This window comes from Mustela lutreola, chromosome 6 (genome assembly GCF_030435805.1).
Source record: "Mustela lutreola isolate mMusLut2 chromosome 6, mMusLut2.pri, whole genome shotgun sequence".
In the NCBI taxonomy this organism is placed as follows: Eukaryota; Metazoa; Chordata; class Mammalia; order Carnivora; family Mustelidae; genus Mustela; species Mustela lutreola.
The window spans coordinates 144857594-144884808 of NC_081295.1; the positions used below are offsets into that span (position 1 = coordinate 144857594).

General features: G+C 51.6%; 1 protein-coding gene across 7 annotated transcripts in view; it reads left to right on the plus strand.

Moving 5' to 3' along the window:
* PHACTR1 (phosphatase and actin regulator 1) overlaps positions 1 to 27215 on the plus strand; it is a 550922-nt gene that overhangs the window by 512532 nt on the left and 11175 nt on the right. For all 7 annotated transcript variants that reach the window (XM_059179283.1, XM_059179284.1, XM_059179287.1 and 4 more), the window contains one exon: positions 26384 to 26439. In XM_059179283.1, the coding sequence (XP_059035266.1) occupies positions 26384 to 26439 (56 nt within the window). The remainder of the gene's footprint in view (positions 1 to 26383; positions 26440 to 27215) is intronic.

Genomic DNA, 27215 nt, shown 5'->3' on the forward strand with positions numbered 1-27215 from the left:
GGCCCGCCCTTCCCCGCGGTCCTTCCCCGCGGTCCTTCCCCGCGGCCCTTCCCCGCGGCCCGCCCTTCCCCGCGGTCCTTCCCCGCGGCCCTTCCCCGCGGCCCTTCCCCGCGGCCCTTCCCCGCGGCCCCGTCCTCTTCCTCCAACCAGGACTCAGAGCCGCATCGCTATTGCCAAGTGCCTCTCGGAGACAGTGACCCTCCTCTCCCAGGATCAGACCCGATCTCCTTTCTGGGCACGGGCTGGGCGGGTATAGCTTTGGGCTGCTTCTAGAACCTGCCTGCTCAGTTTTAAACCTGACAGGGAGTGAGGGAAAAGAGAAGGAGCCGCTCCTTGACCCCAGCCATCTTCTCCAAGTGCAGCTCCCCGCACCCGTGGTCAGGCTTCTCTCCCCTTCATTCCTGCTTTCCCAGCTTTGCTATAGAACAAGCAGAGCCCCAAGTATGTGAGGGCGAAATGGAAGAATTCTCTGTGGGAAGTGAGCTGAGGGAGTGGGGTCCATGGGGAGAGACGGAAAGACGGGGCATGCAGAAAGCAGGCTCGGACTGGCCTCTTGGCTTACCGTTGTAGAGCTGTTCCACCTGGAGGTGACTGACAAAACAGGCCACTGATGTCCCAGGACTGACTCCTGAAAGGGAGATGGTACCCAGCTTCTCACGCCTGAACCCCCATTCCCATAGTGCCGCCACGACTGGCTGGCAGTGGCGGGGACAAGACCGCAGGTGGGAAGAGATAGACCATGCACGCGCCGGAAGAAACTCTCCACGTTTGAAGCCTCATCTCAACCCTTCCTCTTCTAACAACCTTCAACTCTGCTTGGAAAATTCCAAAAATCTACTGGTTACTGTTCCCAAATCTCTTGCACCCCGGTCATGGCCTGGGGGAGAAGGAGGGGTGTCGGGAGGGCCGTGTTGGGCACATTCAAGGCGTTTGAGCTGGCTTACATCCTTGGTCCGAATTCCCCTTGTCTTTGTTCAGTCTTCCAGCTAGAGAGTTTACTCCCTCAGGGCCAGACCCCAGACGTCTCCAGCCGGGCTGTAGAAAGTGGGTCTGAAAGAGAGGATGTCGAAGTGTTTAGCGGGTTGTCCAGATAGTACAGATCTCAGTGAGTCAGATGGGCGGGCCAAGTCCCCGTCTTCAAGTCTTCAAGGTCTTCTTTGAGATAATGCAGCCATTGATCACACCCAAGGAGTTTTCAGGACGATTCTCTTTGGAATGAGAGCCTAGCTCTATGCTCGCAGCCACTCATTATCCTGAAGTCAGGGCCACACGGAGGGGACATGTGAGAAGCAGAAGATGATGGTGCAGGGCTGGTCATAGGGTAGGAAACTTGGGTTCTCGCTCTGGTTCTGCGTGTTCCCGAGCATGCACCAGCCCTGGGCCTTCACTTCCCAACCTGAGGGGATTAGATTAGGTCATCTGATGACCTTGTGCTATCGGTGAGCTTTATTACCAAAAAATAGTAGCTAATAGAATGTAGGAATCTGCGTTAGAGTTTGAGGCTACGGGGCTGTGGCATTCTTTGGCTCTCGGAGGTCGGATAATCGTGCTGGAAATCTTACATGCTTTGAAAAAGCATGCAGCGAAGTCTGCTGTGTTCCAGGAATGACAAGTAAGACACAAAACATAATTTTAGCCTGGCAGTTTTAATAGTATTAAAAAAAGCCAAACAAACAATGCAGCATTCCAAGAATAATCCCAGCTCGGGGGGTGAGAAGCAGAAGTGCCCAGTAAAACAATGTCAAGCATTAAGGCAGAGTTTCTCCATAAGAATGCACACACATGGTGCTTCCAGAAATATGTTCTCATTGATGCCATCAGGCACACTGTCCAAAACCTCAATCAGTGAGTCATCTGGATGTTTTGACAGTAAATAACTGTTTCCGTCAGTTGCCAGATGAGAAATGCCGGCTGCCCTTGAGACATGAACATGGTCACACATGGGTACACATTGCTTTGCGCCTTATGTATACAGACTCAGGGTGGGTGCAGAGAACCAAGGGTGAGCGAGCCCATCCACTGGACGGCGGGGGTTGGGGGAGAAAGGTAACAGAATGTCTATTTTTAAATTTATTCTGTATCATTCTTCTTAAGCTGATTGCCCATGTGTATTACCGCCCATATGGTGTAGGAAAGCAAGGGCCCTAGGAGGTAGCTAAAAGAAAAAGGGTAGGGGAATGGGGGAGGTGGGGGGTGACTGCCTAGATTTTCTTGATGGACTTCTCAAAAAGCGTGCAGCCCACAGATCTAAGGGCCCCTCTCAAGCTAGATGAGGAGGACTTTTCATCTCTGGTGACCTCGGGGCCGTGGAAGTGTACAAGCTCAGGGCAGTCTCTCACCCCCCCATCTCGGGAGTCCCCCCGAGTGCAAGACCCCACTGCTTCCCCTCTGGGTCTCCTCTCCGGGCCCTTCAACCTGAACCCTAGGAGTGGTCAGCCTGATCTGCCCTCTGCCCCTTCTCTACTTTGCAGCCTGGGGCTCGGACCGTCCCAGAAAGTGAAATTGTCTCCAAAGGCTAGAGCACAGGGCGCCTGGGAATGGGACTCTCAGGGACTGACGAGAAGCGTGATGCCCCAAAATAGAGAGCTATCATCTCCCAGACACCCTCTAGGTCAATTGTCCTGTGAGTCACTAGGACTGCTTCTTTGTTTGTTTGAAGAGAGGTCACAAGTAGGCAGAGAAGCAGGCAGGGCGGGGGGGAGGGGGGGGGAAGCAGGCTCCCTGCTGAGCAGAGAGCCCGATGCGGGGCTCCATCCCAGGACCCAGGGATCACGACCTGAGCTGAAGGCAGCGACTCAACCCACTGAGCCACCCAGGCGCCCAGGACTGCTTGTTTTAAAGGGAGGAGCTAAGATGCCAGAACATGGCCTATGCACTTAGGCCTTTCCCTGGGGAGCAGCCAGCTTTCCAGACCTAGCCAGCTCTGCCCTCTCCCACCAAGACCCTCTCCTCCGGGCCCTCCAGTGCCCTCCAGAACGTTCAGATCAGACAGGGGAGCAGAAGCCTGGGAAGGAAAATCAAACGGCAGGCGCCTCGTAGCGCATGAGGGAGCATGTAATCTAGACACACACAGGCGTGAGAACTGAGGCCGTGTGCTTCCCTGACACACTCGTTCCCTGAACACACCTGTTCTCACTTTCACTATCAGCCTCCCCCCCACCCCGCCCCCATCTTCTTTGCAGTCGGGATTGACCAGTCTTCCTCCACACCCTCCGAGCTAGAGAGAGCATGCCCTGACCTGTAATTGGAGAATCTCTGTGGGGAAGCTCTTGGAAGCCTTGCTCGGCTTGGGGAAGGATGTCTTTCCTTGTGATGTCCTCTCTCTGCACCAGACACATCCCGGGGTTCAGTCTACGCGCCCATGATTCGACCCCAACCAATCAAAGGAGGATACTTAATTTAAGCTACTTGGAATTTTGCTTTCCTGGGGCAACCGTAACCACACACCAGAGACTGACTGGCTTAGACCACAGAAGCTGACTGCCTCCCGGTTCTGGCGGCTAGATGACAAGACCAAGGTGTCTGCGGGCTTGGTTCCTTCTGAGGGCCGTGAACGGGCATCTGTGCCATGCCTTTGCTCTAGCTGCTGGGCGTCTGCTGGCATTCCTTGGCTTGTGGACACTTTGCCCCAATCTGCCCTTCATCTGTGCTTCTCCCTGGGAGCGTCAAAGATCCCCCTTTCCATAAGGAGAGTGGTCATATCCATGAGGGCCCCCATATCAGTCTTGTGTGAACTTGCTTATCTCTACAAAGACCCTGTCTCTAGATCAGGTCACAGTCTGAGCTCCTGGGGTTAGGGCTTGGACATACGAGTTTTGGGGAGACATGACTCAGCCCATAGCATCTGGGGAGATGCAAAGTGGGTCGAACTAGGAAAAGGGCCAGAACCTCAAAGGTATGTCGGGGCCAGCCAGATAGTGAACAGAAGTGAGGCAGGCGTTTCTAAGATTGTGAACAGAGAGTGCTGGGAACCGGAGCAGTGTGGGAAGTCCACCCTTATCTACTTATCTAAAGGCACTGGTGCTGTTCCACGTAGGTGCCTGTTGTTTTGCAGACATGAAGGACTAGTTTTTCAGATCCTCTGAAAAAAAATCTGGACTTTTTTTTTTTTTTTAAGCAAAAGTTCCAAATTTGTAAAACATGGCACAGAGCAAGCAGAATATATTTATGGACTAAATTCAGCCCAAGGACCACATCGCAGCCTGGGTGCCTGGTTTTGATCTAAGACCTGGAAGCTATCATTTCGCTTCTGTGGACTGTAGCCCTACATTCTCGGGGGGGGGGGGGGGGGTGTGCATGGAGATCTTGGGGAGAGAGCTGAGAAAGGAGTATTACTGGATATTGTAAACATAAATATTGGGGGGGCGCCTGGGTGACTCAGTTAAGTGTCTGCCTTCAGTTAAGATCGTGTGCCACGATCTCAGAGTCCTGGGATGGAACCCCAATGTCCGGCTCTGCACTCAGCAGGCAGCCTGCTTCTCCCTCTACCCCTCCCCTCTGCTTGTGCGTGTGTTCGCTCGTGCTCGCTCTCTTGCAAATGAATAAGTAAAATCTTTAAAAATAAGTAAATAAATAAACGTGAGAGTGCTGCATGTGTCTACCTGTAGCAATTTGGATTAACCTCTTACAGAATCCAAATTCATTTGAATGTAGCTATTTATGTGGATTAATCATTAAAGCAATCTACCACGTTCCTATAAAGGAGCGCATGGTCTCAGGAATTCAGGCAGAGGACTGCAGACGGCCACTTGACTTTGGACTGGGCTGCCCGCGGCTGCTGCTTTTCCTCAGTGTCCGTGAGTCTAGGAATCAGGAGGATCTCAGATTAAAGCACCTGCCGGTCCTTGATAGTTTGAACATACATTTCAGACATGAAAACCAGCGTTAAGTGGCATGTCCAGATCAGAAGTAGGACCCTCCTTGGACAAGTACGAAAATTCTGCCTCTCCCCCTCATCAGGGACGGTTTCTTCCCATCACTTAGCAAGCCGTTGTCTTTGTGGGGGCAGGAGGCAGCGAACCAGATGGGGCCACTGGGAAAACGTCAGTCCTGCCGATCCCCCTGGAACCTGGGATATGATTCGCGCTTATGCAGAATGTCATAACGTGGTGGAGAGAAAGAGTAGGCTAGATCCGTATTTTATGCTGCCAAGTGCTTCACAACTGAAGTCACCATAAGCAGAATATAAAGTCATATGTACCGAGGATTAGGTCCGGTTCAAGGCAGAAAATTGAAATCCATTTTTTATGATCACGGCACAAGCGATAAAAGACAATAATTCCGGCTTCTAACTGTAGCTTGGGTGCTGCTTATGATTCGGGAAAATCGCTACCCTAAGTCTGATGCACTAGCACCTCCTTCCAAGGTGGCCCACGGCATCGCCTCCCCTCCCCCCACCAAAATCTAAGGACCCATGCTAAGTGGGAGCCAGCATCTCCCCAGGCCAGGTAATTGCTGCTGCTGCTGCTGCTGGAAAAGCACACCCCCCAAAATAAGGATAACACTCAGAGGTCTATAAATTCGGTTCAACTTTGCCTTCGTAGCTCTGGACACGAGCCACTGAGAGTCACCACGCCAACAAGAGAGGGAGGGAAACAGACCTGAGAGCAGTGTAGGAGCTTCCTTGTGGATCTGGCCCTTGCAGCCAGCTCCAGCATGGTCATCCCTTGCATCTTGGCCTTGGCAGCGGCAGTGGTGGTGCTGGCACAGAGCCCAGCCCGGAGGGAACCCGGGAGGGAGCGCATGAGACTGCAGCTTCCCAGCCGGGCTTTGTGGCTGGGCTAGTGGGCTTTCTCTGTGCATTCCAAGACCACCCCTAAAGCAAACTGCAATGGGGTACGAGTCGCCACACTGACACTAAGTGGATGTGGTTCTTTGTGCGGCATTTGCATAGCAAACGCATAGACCCGTCCAGTCGCTCAGATGCTTGACATCTCCCATTAACTCGCAGCACAAAATAGAAAATCCTTTTTAAAAGCCTTTTTAAAAGAAAGGCTGACATCTCGTGAAAGGTGCTGAGTCGGGGCTACAGGACGGTCTGATGGAAAAGGGGCAACCCCATTTCACATTTTGTTGTTAGTGAAAGCTGTGAAGGCTGTCCTGGGGAGGTTTGACGGAGGCTTCTTGGGCAGAGGCGGGGGCATGCAACTTCAAGAGCTCAGGGATGGAGGTTGTGGCCTTGGGGCTTGAGCCACACCCATCATGGGACCCGAGGCCCCTGACCTGTCGCCACGCATTGCAAGGATGCAGGGGCCCCTGCTCTCCCCCCCCCCCCCCGCCTCCAGCTTTAAGAAATGTGGTGAAGGCAGAGTCGCCCAGACGGAGTTTTGGAGCCCTGACCATGCGCACGAGGTGCACGAGGTGCGCGTGGTGCGCGGGGGAGTGTGCGTGCACGTATGCACGTTCAGGAAGCAAGGCATCATGGTTTGCAAGCCTTGCGTGGGCTGTTGGGGAACAAAGCCACATCTCGCCAGCTGCCCCAGTGCTGCGGGTGTGTGACCTGCAGCCGTCCCGGCTGCCTGTGTGTTTCTCGGTGATAGAGTAAGCGTGGGGGACAAAAGAGCTGTTTTCTCCTCTGCAAAAACAGAATCTGTGTTTAAAACTTGCGAAGGATTCAAAAAGGAAAAAGGGACCATCGTGGAGGTTGAGGAGTCTTACTTTGTTTTTTGTTCCGAAGCTTTTTTTGAACAGCTGCTTATTCCAGCCATGTTTCAAAATCTGGGGCGCTGGGCTGGAGAAGGGGGCCACTGCTTTCCCCTACAGAAGAAGCAGAGAATGAGTCGATCTTCTAAGCTGCTCCGTCTCAGGCTACATTTTAAGTTGTTAAACGCCCTTTTAGTTCTTCAGTGGTTCTTGTCCTGATTGTTAGGGGGGTAATCTGCAAGGATTATTCTTGTTTGTTGTTCGTTTTAGCAGATAGCAGAAAGAAAGGCCCTGTTTCTTGGGCTATTTGGCTAAGTAAGAGAAGACTCAGCCTGTCTCCATGGAGAGACGACCAGTCAGGGCAATGGTCCCTGACATAAGATCATCTAAGACTCCAGAGGCCTTTCTGGGGATAACACACTTTCCCCCTCAGGACCTCAGCTGGCCATCTTCACCTCCACCCAGCAAGGGGGCTGCTTTTGGGGTCCCTTCTTGTAGAGGAAGAAACAAATAACCCTAGAAACGATAGGGAGCAAAGAGAAAAAGACATCCCAAATCCCAGACAGACTTCCCTATCTGAAGCAAACAAGCCGAGAAAAAAGTTTCATTTGGTTTTGTTTTTATGGTGAACAGATTATCCATCCCAAGGGCCTGTGGTTGGACAAGGATTGTGTGGGGCAGCGGCAGAGTGCTAGACCAGGGGCTCCGCCTTGTGTGTGCGCATGTCCTGCAGAGGGAGAGGTAAACCATGGAGGGAAGAAGGGATAGGAGATTTTCTTCCATCTTGGGCTTAACTGGGCTTTTTCTTGCATTTCAGTAGCACTGCCCAAGCAATAGGAAGAGCTACAACATTTGACACAGAGGGTTGCGTCTGGAGACGCTCCTGCCTGATGAAATGTGAGAAGCAAGGGCATCCAGTGGGGAGGGCGCGGGGGTTCCTACTGTGTGGTCCGTAGGTCAGCAGCATGAGCATCACTTGAGAACCTGCTGAAATGCATATTTCCAAGCCCCGCCGAGACTCTGAATCAGAACTTCTGAGGATGGGACCCAGGAACCTTCATTTTAACAAGTGTGATTCTGATACACACTGCTGTTTGGGAAGCAGGGGTCTTGTAGACAGAGCACTCCAGCCTTTGAAGCCTGTGAACCTTAGATTGAAAGCTCTGTCCTCCATTGACTGAGTGTGTTCCTGTCCAGCCTCAGTTTCCACAGTAAGATGGGCTCCCACTCAAGGTCATCAAGCGCTCTAGATGAGTAATTCTCCCACTTATAGTAGATAGTAAACACTGGTTGCTTCCCTCTCGCTGTGAATTTGAGTGTTAGATTATACGACACTCTTACTACTCAGAATAAGTAAGGCTATTCACTAACAGGTGAATCCTAAATCTTAATGGCTTGAGGCAGTAATGGTTTATTTTTCACGGAGGAAAGCCTAATGCAGATCAGACGGCCTCTCCATCATGTAGCCATCACACGCTTCTGGAACACACGGCTCCGGCATCTCCACAGCAAGGGAAGAGGGGAGAGAAGAGATACACACGTTGCTTCCGCTCATGAGCCACTAATCAGAACTCAGCTCCTGACCCCAATCCAGCTTCAGGAGAGGCTAGAAAAGGAGAAGGAGCAGCTGGACTATTTGATGAGCACAGTGGCTTAGCCACAGCTACACGGAGCCAGCATCTGTCACGGGCCTTCTGTATTGGATGGTTGTTCTGGTCATGGTCCCAGTCATATAAAAGGGACCATCACAGGGGCGCCTGGGTGACTCAGTGGGTTAAAGCCTCTGCCTACAGCTCATGTCATGATCTCAGGGTCCTGGGATCCAGCCCCACATCGGGCTCTCTGCTCAGCAGGGAGCCTGCTTCCTCCTCTCTCTCTGCCTGCCTCTCTGCCTACTTGTGATCTCTGTCAAATGAACAAAATAAAATAAAATCTTTAAAAAATGTATTTTTTAAAAAGGGGACCATCATATCTGAAACGGATGTGATTAAAAGACTTCTCAGAAATTGTGGAATATACATTCAGTGCAATATTGTTTGGCCTTTAAAAAAGAAAAAAAAAAAAAAGGAAATCCTTCCATTTACAACACCATAGTTGAACCTGGAAGACGTTTTGCCAAGTGAAATAAGCCAGACATGGGAAGACAAATACTGCATGAACTCACTCGTAAGTGGAATCTCTCTCTCTCTCTTTTTTTTAAAGAGAGAGAGCCTGAGCAGGGTTTGGGGGACAGAGAGAGAGGAAGAGAGAAAACCTTAGACAGGCTCCCACCCAGTGCAGATGTGGGGCTCGATCCCATGACCCCAAGATCACGACCTGAGCCAAAATCAAGAGTAGGATGCTCAACCAGCCAAGCCATCCAGGGGCCCAAATCTTAAAAATCAAAAACAATCCAACTCCGAGTGGCAGAGAGTAGAATGGCAATTACCAGAAGCTGGGGAGTAGGGGGCAAAGTTGAGGAATCACTCAAAAGGCACAAACTTTCAGTCAAAAGATGACTAAGTTCTGGGACACGAGGAACGGGGTGGTGACTCGAGTTGATAGTAACACGTTAGATACCGTCCTGACCCCAGAGAGCAGATCTCGCGTGATCTCAGCACGCACCGAAAAAATGGTGCCTTGTGAGGGGAGGTGCTGGACGTGTTAATTAGTTTGAGATAATCCTTTCACAAGGTATGTGTCTATCAAAACCTCAGGCTGTACCTTTTAAGTATATACAGTTTTCAAGTGTGCAAAACAAAACAGAAGGAAGGAGGCAGCCAGTTGGCAGTTAGAAGGAAGAGAGCATGGTCTCCATGAGGGGAGGGGACATACGAAGGGTCTTACCCCCTCTGTGCTGGGGCGAGTGTCCCTGTGTGCCTCAGTGAATGAATTGCTGCAGAGGTCCGGCTCAGTAAAGCAACTCACCAAAATCAGAAGAATCGCAGTTAGAGGAAAAAAGAGACCCCAGATAAACACCCCCTCCATGTAAAGAAAAAAATGACTTAAGCAGAAGCAGGAGATCGTGGAAGGGAGCAGTGGGCCTTGAGCTGAACAAGCTTGTTTTCTGTGGGTACAAGGTCAGCTTCCTAGAGTCACACGTCACTAATGGAGATCGTGGAATCTCAGCTCCCAACAGATTGAGTCTGTCTTAAGTACTGACTAAGCACCTGCTATGTACATGGTCCTGTACTAAGGGCCACTTAAAATGTAGCTGGAGAGGGGCACCTGGGTGGCTCAGTCCGTTAAGCGTCTGCCTTCGGTTCTGGTCATGCTCTCAGGGTCCCTGGGACCGAGCCCCACATTGGGCTCTCTGCTCAGCGGGGAGCCTGCTTCTCTCTGCCTCTCTGCTACTTGTGATTCTGTCTCTCTCTGTCAAATAAATAAATAAAATATTTTTTAAAATGCAGCTGGATAATCATCCCTCTACAAGAACTAAGACAAGCTCATCAAAGCATACTCATTGTCGTCAGGTTTACTCTGGGAAAGAGATGCTAAGAGCGAGTTCTGTGGGGAAAAGGGTGGGTCCTTCTGGAGCACTTTTTTTTTTTTTTTAAAGATTTTATTTATTTATTTGACAGAGAGAAATTACAAGTACACTGAGAGGCAGGCAGAGAGAGAGAGAGAAGGAAGCAGGCTCCCTGCTGAGCAGAGAGCCCAATGCGGGACTCGATCCCTGGACCCTGAGATCATGACCTGAGCCGAAGGCAGCGGCTTAACCCACTGAGCCACCCAGGCGCCCCAAGCACTTTTTTTTTTAAATTGGTTTGAATCTCTTTTAGACTATTGATCTGCCCATTTTTTCCCTTTAAAATAGTCCCAAAAGATAGGGGCTGAGCAGGGATAACGTAAACATTGAATCATCCAAATATTTGACTCAGTCTTTTTGTCCGAAACCAGCATGTTAACTGGAACAACTCAAACTTGAGTTGTCAAAGCACTTTTCCTGCGATGTGTTCTTTTTTTCACCTTCAATCTTTTGATCCCCTTAAAACCAAAGGATGTGTCATTTCTATCATACTGTTATCCAGGAAAAGATCTCTCCAGGCCATTTGTAAGCTTACCAGGAGGCAATAAATAAACGGAGTTAAATCATCGTGAGAAACGCTCAAAGCATCTTTCAATCTCCAGGTGGAAGAGAATTGTGTTGCATGGAATTCTGCCTCGAAAGCTAGCCTAGTGCTTCCAAATTGGCTTATTCATTTTTTTTTTTCCCTTTCACTATGGGCTCTGTGGCTGTATCTTGAGACTCTGGTTTCTTCACTTACTTCGCGGTGGCGTCTTCCCGATCTGAAAAAGTAATAGATGTAGAGTACTTTAGTGCCCCGTGGACACTGTCACTGCCTAGAACACCTGTAGTTTTATAGATAAGAAATCTGAGCTGGAAAGAAATTAAGCGGCTAACCAAGTTCACAGCGTTACCTGCCCACACTAGGATTTTAAGCCAATTTCCCTGCCCCCAGTCGGTGCTAAAAATTAATATACTTGCAGCTAACATTACACTGCATGTAAACTAACTGGAAGTTAAATAAAAACTGTAAAAAAAAAAATTCACCTCCCTCAAAAAAGGAAGAAACATATTCACTTCTCGCCAGAAGACACAGGCCAGTGATTTGATTTGAAGCCTGACAAGTCATACGGTTCATTATTTCCCTCAATTTGTGCCTGAAAGAAAAAGGTCTTGAATTTGAGTTAAATTCAAATTTTGAATTAAATCTTTGAGGATCATTTTCAGTAATCAGAAGGCCTGTGGAAAAGGGGCATTGGTGGGTTCTTTTCATGGGCACGGTTCCCTCCTCTGCTCAGAGAGCAAAACATTTTAAATCAAATGCCCAAGGAAGAGCTGTGCCCCTGTCATACGAGTTCACATGTGGTCAGATCTCCTCCGTCATTTTGAAACCTGAGCAGGGACTTTGAAAGATTCGTCGGCTGCTGCCTGGGCTTGGAGTTCGCCCATTCTCGTAGCTGTATCACTCAAAGGAATGATGCTCTTCATTGTTTATCCTTAAGGTTAACTTGTCCCTTGTTTCAGTGGCGAAGTTGGCATTTCCGGTCTCCAGAACGTATGTCGTGCTCTTTCTCCCTCGCCCGCCAAAATGGGCTTCGGGTTTGATTAAATGCGATTTTTCTGCAGCTCCCATGGAGAGCTGGCCCACACTCGGCCCCGAAAACCTAAGAAGCAGAACTGGATTACAGCCGAGAAGTGTGTGGTGCAGTTGCTTTTCCTGCATCCCCACACATCTTCACTTACTGGCAAAAATACCTCTCTGAGCGCGTGCAAAATGCTAATAAGAGTGATTCATTTTATTTATCTTCATTATGTTCATTTTACAATGCAAAGATTTTTATAATACCCTTGGAAATTGCATATATGCTCACTAAATAGACAGACTCTGAACAGAAAAAAATGATCCTAAGCTACAAACCCAGGAAAATCGCTTTTCCCTCTAATTCTAAAGGCAATTCCTTTGAAATATCAGTGAATATGCTTCTATTTTAGGAAGTGGGATCATGAAAATTTTATGTCCTTTGCCGATCGAATCATTAAAACAATAGTTCTTCAAAACAGGAAGCCTTGTTGGTTCCTTTGGAAAAAAAGAATGTAGGCAGACAGACAAATAAATAGTGCCTGCTGACAGATGATCACTGTGTCGCAAAGAGTTTTTAACTATCTGAAATCCTCCCCTCTTTTTGACTTATGACTTTCTTCCTTTTGTTCAGGGTCCTATTGTAACTCACCAGGCTCCCTCCTAAAAGGTGCTAAGCTAGACGGTTGCATCTTCTTGTGTATTAACGGACCTCGCGGGAGATGCCCTCCTGAATTTCCTGACCCGATGTTTCTGCCACCATCCCCAGAAGCGGCCTGTGTCCCACAAAAGGGGAGCCCTCTGCACACCCCGCTTAGTGACCTGGTGCTGCCTTGGTTCTCCTGGAAGCTGGGCGGGCAGCTGCGGCTCAGAGCCTGTGTTCTGAACCCAGCACCTCTGTGGAGCAGCAGCCCCGCCCACCCCTGGCTCACGGGGGTCCTCTTTCTTAACAGTCCTTGACGAGTAGAGTCATTTGGGACCATGACCTGTGAAATCCGATTCTCACTCCACGCCCCCCAAGCAGTGTGACCAGGATACACTCAGGCGGTTTCCACGAAGGGGCTGTAAACCTATATGGCTTAGTCCAGGCAAAAACAAAATAAGCTGCCTCTTTTTTTTTCTTTTTTTTTTTTTTTTAAGGCTATATGTAATCTCAGATTCAGAGTACTTAAGAAATTAGTGAAAAATTGTCAGAAATTTATATCATAGGTTGCATGATAGCTGCTTAATAATTAATAAGAGAATGTCAAGGTACATGGGGCACCTGGGTGGCTCAGTCGGTTAAGCATCTGACTCTTGGTTTTGGCTCAGATCATGATCTCAGGGTCGTGGAACTGAGCCCCAGGTTGGGCTCTGTGCCCAGTGGGGAGTCTGCCTGAGATTCTGTCTCCCTCTGCCCCTTCCCCCGACTCATGCTCGCTCGCTCTCTTTCTCTGTCTCAAATAAATAAAATCTTTGAGGACAAAAAAGAATACCAAGATACATATACAGAACATTTTCCTTTAAACACTAATCATTTCCATAAAAGTTTTCAAACTGCCCATTTGACAACAAGCTTGATTCCGAAGGACATTCTGATCTCCCTCATGTATGTCACAGTCGTCGTCCTGTAGAGTTGGTAACAGGGCCTGAAGGCCACAGACGCTGTGCGAAGAAAGGAACCTTCCTGGAAGGAAGTCGGTGAAGGGGTGGGGCAAACAGTCCTATTACGGAAAGCGAGTCTTTTCACTGCCACAAGTGGGAGAACTCCCAGCCACGCCGCCACCGCTCTGATCGCACTGGAGCCACCGAGACTGACCCCCATGTGGGCCGGAGCTTGAAAAGGGGCCAGGAGTCTGGAAGCCACAGCGGAGGCTGAGAGTTCGGGATGGAGACAGTGAAAAACACGGTGCAGTTGTCCACGTAACGTGCCACGTAAGGAAAGGTGATGCATCTTTCAGGTGATGTGATGGACGTCTTTCAGATATTTTATTTTTGAAGATTTATTTATTTATTGCAGAGTCCCTGACACAGGGTTTGATCTCACAACCATGAGGTCACGACCCAAGCCAAAACCAAGAGTCGGAGGCTCAACGGATTGAGGCACCCAGGCGCCCCCAGACACTGTGTGGTGCAGAGGTTAGGGTGGTGAGGAGGACACCAGGATGGGGCTCGGCTTCCATTCTGACGTGCTGGGGGACCCAGCGTATGGCCTCTGTCTTACGGAGTCAAGAACCACACAGCACGTGACTCAAGAAGCGCCCCCTCTTGCTCTGCATCGAGGAACCAGGATCGTCAGCGTGGGTCCACTAAGCAGCGCAGGTGCTGCGGTTCCGCTGGTTGACCTTCCGGGACAGTTTCCAGGCACCGGTGACCCCGCGGCAAGGGCCACAACCTGCAGCCTAGGTGCCAATGCCCGCCTGTTGGTACATCAGCCCTGGGGAGCGTGATGGTGACGGGGACCGCATGGTCCACTGCATCTGTAGGAAGTGCAGAAACGCAGGCTCTCCCCAGCACAGGGAGAAATTGTGATTCTCTTCCCAGGAAGAGGTTTCTCTCTGTGCTAATTTCTCTAAGCAGAATGGCCGCCTTTGCTTTTACTGATCAGTCCCAGCGTGAAGCACCGTATTGTTTTTACAAATTATACTGGGCACACAGTCCATTCTTCAAAATTGGACTTATTACCTGAGCAATTAGGAAAGCTGCTTCAAGGACAGCCAGGCACCCGCATAAGCGGCACAGCTGGGCTGTTGGCCGGCGGAGGAGGCACTAGCTCTACAGGCAGATGAGAAGGGAATCCTTTTTTTTTTTTTTTTTTTTTTAAAGATTGTATTTATTTATTTGAGAGAGAGAGAGTGCGCTCAAGCAGGGGGAGCTGCAGAGGGAGAGGGAGCGGACTCCTCGATCAGCAGAGAGCCCGATGCGGGACTCGATCCCAGGACCCTGGGACCCTGACCTGAGCCAAAGGCAGACGCTTAACCACTGAGCCACCAGGCGCCCTAAGAGGGAGTCTGCTTAGCACAAGGTGTGTGATGTCCTCAAGGAGGAAGGCCATGGGCCATGCCAGGCAGGGCCAGCTGGGAAAGGAGGACCAGCAGGAGTGACGAGTGTCGTCTTGTTCTTGCTGTTGGAGCTGGATCCGAGCCCCAGGACCAGGTGTGACCATGTGAGGAAGAGGGTCACAAGGAGGCAAAGCCCGACACTGACGCGTGATTCCTGGAGCGCAGGGCAGGCCTGAGCCCGAACCTCTAACCTAAACCGAGCATCACGCAGATGCGGGGAGAGGTCGTGGTGGCCGTTCCAGCAAATCACAGAACTGCAGGCGTGTGTGGAAAATGGAGGTGACCAGAGCCTGACAGATCCTCCGTACAACAATGCATGAGAACGTGTACTTCTCTCTCTCTCTCTCTCTCACACACACACACACACACACACACACACCCCACACCCGGGAGAGCCCGGCTCCTGACTAGAGATGCACGTGCTGAGAAGGGTCTGGTGCTTTGCTGTGGCCGGTGGTTTCCCATCCCTTTCCCGCCGTGAATGCCAGAGGGAGGCCTTCCAGGGCTCTGAGAGGCCAAGCGCTCCCCCGTGGGTGGGACTGTGCCTTCAGACGGCCTGACTCTCAGTTGCCTCTGGTTAAAGACCTAATGGTCATGGGGCACCTGGGTGGCTCAGTCAGTTAAGCGTCAGACTCTGGGTTTTAGCTCAGGTCATGATCTCAGAGTCATGAGATCGAGCCCTGTGTCACCTCCACGCTGAGTGTGGAGTCTGCTTGCAATTCTCTCTCTCTCTCTCTGTCCCTCCCTCTGCCCCTCCCACATTAAAAAAAAAATAAGACACAGCAGTCAGGATACTCTTATGGGGGAAGACACCAATCCGGAGGGAATGTTCTACCAGCAGCCATTTCCCTCAGGATGGAGGTGGGTGTTTCTCTGACACCTCAGGAGTTGGTGTTGCTTGTGGTCCTGTGAGGGACAGTGCACTCATGGCCCAGGGCTGCTAATGGAGTCTGCCCGGTTTCCCTGGGCTCCTCCTAGAACATGACAGCCCTAAGACGCTGCCTGTCCCAGTCCCGGGCAGTGGGGCCATGGTCACCCGTGATTCCCCTCCTGTCTCCCACATCGCGCGTACATGCGGGAGAGTGAGGGTGTGTGTGACGTAGGTGCTGTGGACCTCGTGTGACCAGATGTCGGGACATAAAGCAAAAGGGCCAAAGGGAGGGAAGAGAGCTTAGACGCTCATTCACCAGGCTGGGAGCTAAAAGTCCCTTGCTACGTCCATGCTATGAGTTCAGTCAATTTGGGGGAATATATTTAAGGGAGGATAGTCTCTTCTGTCAAGGAATCTCCCAAAACATTGGGTAGATAAGGCCAAGAAAGTGGAGAGAAATCACGTCTGTTTGTTTTCCCTATAATCAAGGCAGAATCTATTCGAAGCATCCCTGTCTCTCCATCCATGTTATTCCTCTTTCCCTTTCCCATATAAATCGATCCTTTCCCAGACAGATAAAGCCACCCCATTCACCTTTCCTGGTCCTTTTCCAACTAAAAAGATCTCCAAAGAAGGCAAAACTGCAAATCCAGACTAGTTAGGCATTCCTAAAGTCCGCCATGCTGCCGGACAGAAAACGTATGTGTGGGGAGAGGGTTGTGGGGTGCGGAGGGGGGCGGCTTTGGTCTTTTTTGGTGCATCACATGTGTAGAAAGATAGACTCTGTGAAAGATTGTCCTGCCACAGGAAAGCGCGCACAGTTTAATGAGAGTGATTGCATTCAATACTCCTCCTTCGGGCTACAGGGCTATTGGTTTAAAAGTGAAGATTTATAGGACACCTGAGTGGCTCAGTCAATTGAGCATCTAACTCTTGATTTCAGCTCAGGTCATGGTCTCAGGGTTGTGGGGTCGAACCCCACATCAGGCTCCCTGCTCAGCGGGGAGTTTGCTTGGTTCTCTCTCCCTCTGTCCTTGCTCCATTACACATCTCTCTCTCTCTCTTATATAAATCTTTATTTAAAATGAAGTTTTTCATTTCAGTTGGGGAGTGATGGTTCAGGAAGGAGTAGGGCGTTGAGGGACTTTTAATGAAAGAGGACTGTAGGAAACTTGGCCAAATAAGGTGATCAAAACCCCCTCCACACCGGCGTCTGAGACTCATGAGGGGTTTTGCATGTCCTTCTCCAGGTTTCTAAACACCATGGGATCTCATCTGAACCCGAGTTGTTGTTGTTTCTAGAAATAGGAGCTCGTGGGAGGCAGCGGGAGGACATTGGCTGGACCCCCACTGAGGGAAAAGGGGATTCCTGCTTCCTGCCTCCCAGCTTCTGCCCACCTTGTGCCTTCAGAACCCCCCTCGAGGAGTGCTGATGGCCCTGAGATATTGGACCATTCATGGTGAATATGAAAAAAGCATGAACCACACATATTCTGTGGCTCCTAGGAGCAATCTGGGTGGGAGGGAGCAACGCGGGACCTACATCCCCCTTTATCCTTGCCTTGCTTCAGAAAGTTACCATGGGTTGTGGATGTTGTTTATTGAGGCCCAGCAAAGCAGAGGCATTTGCCTTTTTAAATGAGTGGGTGAATGAGTGTGTGAATAAATCAAGTATATACTCTTACGCCCTTTTCGTGTTGTCTGGGCTGTATGCGTGGACCTACCCGTGATACTGTCCATGACAATCACTCAACAGTGACACCCAGAGCCTCCTCTCTTCATTAGAATCACTCTTTGTCCTTGCCTTGATGATCTGTGTCCCTCAAAAATAATATTCTTCAGAGAGTAATGGGAGTAAGTCAGGTGTTTTGCTGAGACTCGGATAGTTGTGGGTATGTTTGGCAAACATGTCCTGAGCCCCCCAGAGGTCAACTTTCTTGCACGGGATCAGCTCCAAGGACACGAACACCCGTGCCCTCACACTGGGCGGGCATCCATTCGCGGTCAAGCAACAAGTGTTGTCGAGCGGCTTTCCTAGCAGTGAAGGCAAGAGCCCTCAGTGAAGGGGATGAGGCATAAAAAGAAGAGCATGGCCAATGCTGTTTGATAGTGATAATGACAGGACATGTTAAAAACTAACTGGAGACTCCCAGAAAATATTGGAGAAGATGGGTTTTTGTGACATGGGGAATATTGTGTGGAAGTCATCTGAAAATTCTCCTTGGCTTAGTCCTCTTGGTTAGACCACTGTGTGTCGTTCGAGCTTCTACCATTAAAGAGAAATGGCACAATGACAGTCTTATCAAGTGACCATTATCTGTCACTCTCTCCATCCCCAGATTTGTTATGTGTGACAACCAAAGCAGGTGTCTCCTTCCCCTCTGGTTTTCCACAACCTGAACAACTTCATCAAAAAGGAAGACTTTCCATAGCATGATTTTTCCATCCATAGTCCACCAGGAAACATAGGGCTCACAAAGTATGATAACTTGAGGAGTTATGGACAGCAGGACTCGTCATAAAGATGTGGGCAAGCTTCAGAATCCTTCTCAACACAGCTCCTGGCAGCTTCTGTCAGCCAGCCAGAGGTGACAGATGAGATGACTGTCTTTTTCACTGGGATTCATGTAGATGGCTGTTGCATCTTCTCTAAGAACCGATAGACTGTGTATCTATTAAGATGGCCAATGGAAGGCCTAGACCAATATCTGGTATGTAATGACTGGACAGACAGAAGGATTCACTCATGCATGGATGGACAGATGGCTGGACAGATAAAATTAAGCTAAAGGTGACCAGATCTCCTCAGCTACTTAATGTAGTAGAACAGTAGACTTTTTTTAAATTCCCTCATTCCTTATCTTTTGCTATCACATTGTTGTAGCCTTTGTTTTGATTGATTCCTCATGTCAAGATGGCCATGTTGAAATGAGTCTATTCTTTGGTTGACTCTTTAGCTATCTTAACTCCTATTGTAACAACTCAGATACTCTTTCAACGTGAAATCTTCCTGATTGCTAAGGTGCGGTTTATGCCTAATAATACCAGTTACACTGGAGTATTCACTATGTAGGCTGCTGATTTGGGGTTTTTTTTGTTGTTGTTGTTAGATTTGTCTTTAAAGATTTGTCTTTAACCTCTAGACCCAGTGTGGGGGCTTGAACTTACAACCCCAAGGTCAAGAGTCATGCACTCTACCGAGTCAGCCACATGACCCTAGACTCTCAGTTTTGGTACCATTTGGGGTTCTTTTTAAATGGATCTAATGCATAACAAAACACACAGTCCCCTTGTTCGTTCCAAACAGATCTCAACTCCAACATTATTTCAGTGTTTTCTCTGGTTTTTACCTCACACTACCTGAGCTTGACCATGGGACCTCACAATGGAGCCACAGCCAAGTGGGCAAAGCCAAAAACACTTCTTTCTTAAGAGGATCCTACTTATCTATTTGAGGTCAGAGACTCTTGTCAAGTTACCACAATAAAATTTCATGCCTTCTACTTACTTTTAAAAGGGATTTTTTTTTTAAACCTCTCATTCAGTCCTCTCTGCATTTCTGGGCAGCAGGCAGGCTAGCTTGTGGTTACGACCACCTGTCCGATGGTGGGACTCGGAGCACAGGTACAGTGCCATAACATGCCCAAGCGACCTTGCAGTTAATGGTGGAGCCGGGCCAGGAGGCAGGCTCTGGACCCCAGTCCATTTTCTTCTCTCTTGGCTCTTTCCATGCTAGAACGAGGCTATGTGTTAATAGCTTGCAGGGAATGAGGAGGAGGAAGAAAATTGAACTCTTGACTGAAATTCCTGGAAAGAGTTGGGTTCATGGATTAGTAATGTTAAGAGTTGTTCTGCCTTCTTGGTGGAGAGAAAGGATAGCCAGGCAGAGCCCTGAGGCATAAAAGCAAACCTGCTGTCCACTCTTCCCAGAGGAACCTCTTCGGTGGCTGGGCCACTGCTGTGTAGGGCCCAGAGTTCTGGCCATCTCATGGCACAATTCTTGAAGCACTATTCATTGATTGAGCATCAAAAATCTGTGGAGCCCCTCCTGCGTGTCGGGCGCTGTCCTAAATCTAGAAACAGATGAATAAGGCATGATTTGCCTGTGAAGTATTCCTGGTCTGGTTGCAAAGGTGGTCATAGTGGGTAGCATGGCTGTCGGGGTGAGGCCATGATCATGATGGGGGAGCCCAGCAGGGGGCGCTCCTAGCTCTGCTGGTTGCATCAGAGGAGGCCCTGCCTCTTCTCCAGACTGGGGATGTGTGCTGGGTTCTCAGGAGGAACAAGGAAGAGTGAAAGCCAGAAGCTCTGGGGGCCTTTCACACTCACGCCGCAGGGCGCGGGGAGGGGTGAATGGGAGTTTTATTCTTAGTGCAGCGTCACCCCTGAAGGCTGTTAGCGGAGGAGGCAGTCTCGCTGGGGCCTCCCTGACCTCCCTCTTCCTTTGCCCATTCTGAGCACCAGAAGTCTAGGCGATCTGCCTGCAGAGACGGGCATCCGGACGGCCCCTTGGCTCTGCCACACGGGCACGAGAGGCTGGGAGAAGGCCGGGAGAAGGCCGGCTCCTCCAAGGCCCCCACCTGACAGAGGGCAGACCCATGCTGGGTACACACAGGGCTGCTTCTGAAGCAGGACAGGGCACCCCTCGGGCTCTCCCCAGGCGTGCCACCCACTGGAGAGCAGGAGCTAAGGGTGTGGAAGAAGGCATAAGGGCGCTGAAAACCAGGGGAGAAGAAGCTTCGAGAAGTCACTGTAGGCAAAGGCACCACTTGACAGAGAAAGGTCAGGTAAAACAAGGGCTCTATAAAACCACCAGATTTGGCAGCGAATCCTCAGTGACCTTGGCAGGAGCTGATTCCTGATTCGTCACTGTTGTCCCACGGCCCGGCTTGTCCTGTGTCCTGAGGGACAGGCGTGTGCAGGGTGAGACGTTGAGCGAGATGCTGGCAGCGGCCTCTCCAGTCGTGACAGCCATGAATGTCTGCAGACGTTGCCACAGGTCCCCTGGGGCCAGAGCTGTCCAGTGGAGGACCAGGGCAGTAGAACGGTGTGGACAGAAGCCCTAGCTTCTGTCATGCTGGGTTACTGCGACCTCACACCGGAACCACTCTCTGGAGAGGTCGGGCAGCCGAGAGCAGGCTGGAGGAGGAGGTCCACTGGGGGAGGGGACGGCGGAAGAGGAGGGTAGTTTGTTTTGCTTTGCTTCTAACAGAGAACACATGTGCTTGCCCTAGGGAAAGAACTAGAAGAGAGGGAAGGATTAAAGACAAGGGACAGTCAGGGGGCAATATGCCTTTAATGAGTTCACGAATATGAGGCGTCTCCAGTTACCAGACTCTGTGCCAGGTGCTGTGGATGCCACGCTGAGCCAAGGAGGGCTCCCTTGTTCAAAACTAAAAATTTCAAAATGGCAGCAGAGCCTTGGAACCCAAGCGCGGGCCCTTTGCAGTGGGGCCCCTGTGCAGCCGCCCAGGACTGTGCTCGTGAGATGACCCTCACGAGGTAAGGGGGCCGGGTGGCCCCATGTCGCAGAACTCAAGCCCCGGGGTCCAGTGGGCAGGCCAGGCCATGACAAGAAGGACAAGCATTATGGGAAGTAAGGGACTGTTGTCACCCACGGTGGGGGCACCTTCACCGAAAGGTTAGCGACCACAGGGAGTCATGTCTAAGGTTGAAGCTGTGAGTTTGAGGATTGCCCCCAGTTTGCCGGACGAAGAGGAAGAGCTAGTGTGCGTCGCTATAAGGAAAGACACGTGAATCTAGAAGAAACCAGGAAGACGTAGTTATGTCTGAAGGACAGAGTGTAGGGGGATTCTTGGCAAGTGTAGCGATCACAAACTCTCCCCTAGGGCCCTGGGTGTTTGACTCCTTCCCGCAGCCCTAGGAGGGCACGTGTAGAATCACAAGTGGGGAGTCGCGTGATGAGGTTTCCCTTTAGAAAGACCATCCCGTCTGGGCTGGAGGAGGGCCCGAGCGGGATGGGCTGCCGCAGCCCGGAGAGACGCTCCAGCTGAGGTGGGCTGGAATGCGGGTGTTTGGACCTGGTGGTATTGGCTGCTGAGGGTCAAGTGCAGATCATGGGGAGGCAAAGCTCTCAGGACAGGAGGAGAAGACATGAATTCATTTAGGACCTCGTGAGTTTGACAGCCTGTAGGAGTATAAGTTAGGCGGTCTAAAACTCAAAACTACGACTGGAGGTGTAGATTTTTGGAGTCGTCGAGGTAGATATGAACTGATGTCATGACTCTTGGTGAGATCTTCCCAGGAGCATGTGTGGCATCAGGACAGGCAGGATCTGGGTGAAAAAACTACTGAAAGCACCTGTTTTGTTCTCTGTGGTCTCCTAACACCTGGGTTTGTAGCGATGACCAAGGCCACACAGAAACAGCCCACCTATATAGAAGTGACATGTTCTCTGGAAAGATTCCGAAGGAAGGGCCGTAACTCAGTGTGTCTCCCTTTCCCTTAGTCCTACCAGGCCTGTCTCCACTCGTTCCCTTTCCCAGCCGGGGCAGCAGCTGGGAAGCCCGTCTCCTGCTGCCTTAGGACGAGTCCTTCCTATTTCTCTTCCCATCTGTCTGGAAGGGCCGTTCCCTCCCCCTGGGGCTGAGATCCAGAAGACCACAGTCAATTCTGCTTTGCTTTTCCCTGAAATGCAGATACACCTTTCAGAGATCCCAACCTTAAAATGAGGGCCCTCCAAACAATACACGGTTGCGAACGCTGACGAAAGCCGTGACCTTGCCTTTCTGATGCCAGCAGAAGGCTCGTTAGCAACTTGGGGCAGAAGGAATGCTTGGCAGCGTCAGGAATCAGACCAGCCAGACCCACAGGGCTTCTGTCATGCCTCTCCTGCTCTGCTTCTCATCTAAATCATCCTGCAACCGCACTTTCTCACAGGCTCCTTTTCTTCGAGGCCAAGACTGAAGTGCCGTTTGCTTCAGGTTTAAGCCAACCCTGTCTGTCACGCTCCTTGCAAGCAAGGAGAAAAGCCTTAGTTTATGTGGCTGCTTCTTGCGGTCACCAGCACAGACTCGTTCAGACTGATACTACACAAAATCCACTTCTGGACTGGGCAAGAACCTGGCAGGCTCCTAGGTGGCCACCGATGGCACATGGCATTTAAAAAGGAGCTCCGTGGTTTTCCACTGGGCAGCTGGTGCAGGTCAGTTAGCGGAGGTAAAAAGTAAAAAGTGTGAACCTCCCCAGAGCCCCCTACCCCTGCGTTTCTCTCATCCAGCCAGGCTTCGGGAAGGATCGTCCATCCTTGTTGCATTTTCTACCCTCTGTTCTCAACTCTCTCCAGCCTGGCTCTCCTCCCCCACGCCCCCAGCAGAGCTCTGGGCCTGATCTCCTGGGCCATTTGCCAGGCTGGCCTGACCTCTCGGTAGCACTCAGCACCCAATGTGGGCCATGTCTGTCTTCCCACCTCACTGCCGGCTGCATCCTGCCGGTGTCCTCCTGCCCTTGAACCCTGCCCTCCGCCGACTCCCGGCAGGCTCGTGGTGCGCGTCTGAGCGGTGAATAGAGGGATTCCGGGAGTTTCCAGCCCCAGCCCCCTGCCTCCTCAGGCTGCGCTCTGTTGGATTCTTGGCTTCACATCTCCGTATTACAGACCCGCTGCAGACTTCTCTCCCGGGCCTCGACCTCTCCTCTCCGCGGAGCACGTGCCTGCGGCCGCCCTGCTTCATCTCCCCACTTGAACGTTCCGGCGCCATTCCGACTCCGCAGATCCAAAGTCAGACTCTCGGTTCCCTTCCACCCTTCCCATCCTCCTCCAAAACCCTCGCCTCCCTTCCTGCGTGCCCGTCTCCGTGAATGGCCTTGCCATGCATCCGACTGTTGAAGCTGTGAAACCTCAGACAGACAGACAGAACTTCCGTACACCTGCTTCTCCCCGCTCTGTCCACCTACGCGACGTCTCCGTGGTCGGTCAACTGGGCTTCCTAAGAACGTGCCCGTCAGCCGCTGCAGCCCAGCCCGGGGCTCCCTCCTCCCTGAGCTGGAGCCTCCTGTGGCTTCTTCCCAAACTGCCCCTTGTGTCCCCCTACACCCGCAGTTCACTGGCCAAGGAGGTCCGTTGTAAATCTGAAACATTCACTCACCCTTGCCCTCACCGGTTTGAAAATGTTAGTGCTCTCGTGGCTCCACATTGCTCCTTGAGAAAAGGTCAGAATCCTGGCCATGGTCCTCACGGGCCACGCGGCCTGGCCGCAGCCTGTCCCCCAACGTCCTTCCTCCGCTCGCTGTCTCTGCTCCAACACGTGGCTCTCTCCGTCCATCCTTCCCATCAGGGCCACCGCATCGCTTCCCCCGGAACCCCTCTTCTGGCCTAATTTGATCGGACGCGAGAATCCCCGCCCAGATGCCCCCGATGGCAGCCATTCACTGAACTTACAATTCACACTTGCTTCGTGACGACCCGAACAACGGCTCCCCCAGAGCCCAGCACAGAACCTGGCATGGAGCTGGCCTTCCACCAATAATTTGTAAAATGAACAAACACATTTATTTAAATATTTTATTATGTATTTTTTTCTATTTTATTGATTTTTCTCTCCCTCCCTCCCCACGCGTGTTCCATAAATGAATTCACACTTGGATGGGACCGAGGATCTTGCCGCTGTTTCTAAGAACCATGCCCGCAGGCGACAAGGGTGACGTCATCTCCGCCGATTACATTACTCTCTGTTATATGCAGCGAAGTCCCCAATAGCCTGTCCGTGGAAAGTAGGTTCAGAGCAGAGCCGGCACTAGACCCCAGATCCCCTAACTCCTGAGCTGTTTGTGCTTTGCCCTAACGATGCCGGAGTATGATTTTCCTGCCCGATCTCACTTTCAAAGCCGAAGCACCTCCTCACCGCACGTGTCCTCTGGGAGGGAGGGCTTAGCTCCATTTGGTCGCTGGGATCGGCCTCAATGTTCTCAGACCCTTTTAGGAGACAATATACATAAACAGGAGCCTCCCTTGAAAGCATGTGTGTTTGACTCTCGGGCCGCCCAGCTAACAGAATTTGCTCTGCCTGTAGTTCAGTCTCTTGTCCTTTTGTCCCCCTCCAAACGTGACCCATCAGAAAAAACAAAAACAAAAAAGCCAGGGCAGAACCAGCAACGGGTCTGGTGACGGGATCAGGGGGCTTCTCAGCACAGCCGGTGGGGAACGTTCTGCAGATCCTTCTGGGCACAGGACTTCTGGGATACAAGCTCTACCTTAAATCAGGAGCTTTTTCAAAACCTACTGACCCACAGCTTTGGTGGCATCCAGAGCCCAAGCCCCAACAAGGGGTCCCATAAAGCTGAGCGCATGTCCCTACAAACCAAGCGAGGATTCTGGGGGCAGATGGAAAGGTGAGGTAGAGCCCCCAAGCAGCTCGTTCTGAGCGGAGTCTGCATTCCAGAGCGATGACACAGTTTCCTCCCGGGGTCTGACGGTGCTATTTTAGGAAAGACTTTGAGACTCCAGAGTCCCAATTTAGAGCCTCCAATATTGCAAATCGCCAGATATACAGCAGGCCCCTTGTCAATGGGAAGAAACAGCATCTTCATGGGACATTCCGAAGAGAAAATGACTAGCGAACATGACCTTGTTCTTATAAACTGAACTACGCTTTGGAATACAGTTGCCAGCCATTTCCAGGGTGCTGTCGACGTCACCAGCCGGTGTCTGACCGGAAATCCTGGGGCCTCGAAGCCTGTGTCCTCCCCAGAGCATCTGTGGTGATGCGGTTGGGCTCTCAAGGATCCAGGGCAGGAAGGAGAACTGCGGGCGACAGGAAGTGTTCAGTGTCAACCGTTTGCACTCGGTGGCCATGGACTTTCTGTTTTCACTCCGGATCTCCTGAGGTTCCGTGGTGTAAACGCCTTGCCGACCAGACGCACCGGTGCCGAAACTCAGGGAGGAAGCGCGGCGTGTGCTCCTGGGGCAGCGCCCCTCACGTCCCAGTGCAGGCCCCGTAGGAGCCCCAGACCCCTTCCACAACCTTCTCCCACGGTGTGTGTGGCTCATCCCTGGAGTTCTATCTGCCCAGACCGGCTTGTACTACTCCGCGGGCCCTGCCCGCTCTCTGGTGACTTCTGCCAGGCCTTGGGGCCACCAGCATCGGTCCCCGCCCCCCACTGTTGCATCACGGCCCAGGGACGCCCCTGCTATGATGTCGCACTTGCTGCGGCCCCACGACTTGCCGGCCTTGGGAGTAGCCCTTATGTTCCTGCTCCTTTGTCCTGCCCCGTCTAAGGCGGCTCTGGTGGGGATGGGTGGGGACAAGAAGAAGAGCATCTATTGTTCGCGGACAAGCCTCGCTGTCTCGCGTCTCCCCGGGGCCATGAGCCTCTTTATGTCCTCCCTGGTTCTGCACAAACATGGCAAGAAGCGAGCTCTTGCCCTGGGGCTTGGGGGCGGGGGAGGCAGAGGCCACACTCCCAGAAGCGAGGAGGCCACCTGAAAGAAAGGGACCTCTGTGACCAGAAGCATCCACGGGCCGGGAGGCCCCAGAGGCCCCAGAGGAGCAGGGGCTGGGGAGGGGCCGAGGATGAGAGGAAGGAGGAGGGTCAGCCTGGCGTGACGTGACGCCGGGTGCCTTTCCTGGGGTTGAAATTGAGGAACCGAGGAGGCGGCGGTGGTCAGAGTCGGTCTCGCAGCGCACAGGATGGGGCAAGAGCTCCCGCCACTCACTCCGTCTCATGCGTCTACCAGGGCCGGGGAGATTAATGACCCAAGGAGGATATGATATGGTCCAAAAACTTTTCCTGGATTTTTTCCGCAGGCGGCTGAGCCAGAGGCCAACAGCAGAGGAATTGGAGCAGAGGAACATTCTAAAACGTAAGTGACTCAGCCCGTGGTGGTCGCTGATGCTGTGTGGTGGCTTTGGGTCCTGTGCAGGGTGCGGGCCACAAGGTCTTTCCCTTGGGCCTGTGTGGAAACGCCTGAGAACGGCTCTGATGGCTGATGAGGGACCCTGGTGTGTGAGAGCATCCTGGGCGGCCTCCCCGTGGAGGAGACAAACCCGAGCCCACTGGGCCCATTGGAAGTTTCCTGGCCCACAAGGACCACCTTCTCCTCTGTGGGCTGTGAAGTCAGAGAAGCTGCAATATTAGAGCCAGTGAACTCACTAAATGACGGTGGGCAGAATCCGGGTCACCTTCAAGCCAGAATTGACTTAAAAACCACAAATACTGTATCGAGGGCTAAACTAAGGCAGACGGCCGTTTGAAAGCGGGGGCTGGAAACCTGACTTTCCGCGGCAGCCGGCTGCTGCTGATAACCCCCCTCTTCCTTTGAACATTAAAAGTAGAGTCTAGGAAAGCATTTCCAAGTGAGAATGCTTCACGTCCCCCCCTCAGGACTCCGGCAGCTGGGCCATAGCCAGCCGGCCGAGTGCTGTCCCCCAAGAGTGCCTCGCCGTCACTCTGGCCAGGGGGAGGGACAATGAAGGAGCAGAGATACTCGAATAGAAAGCGGGAATCCACTTGGTGCATCTGAGGGTCACCAGGGCTGCTCCATGGGGGGACAGAGGGGGAGATGTTCAATGATTGACAAAACAGAACTGTCTGCCCACGTCTGTCCCTTCATTACCACTCATCAAAGCTCTCAAGATG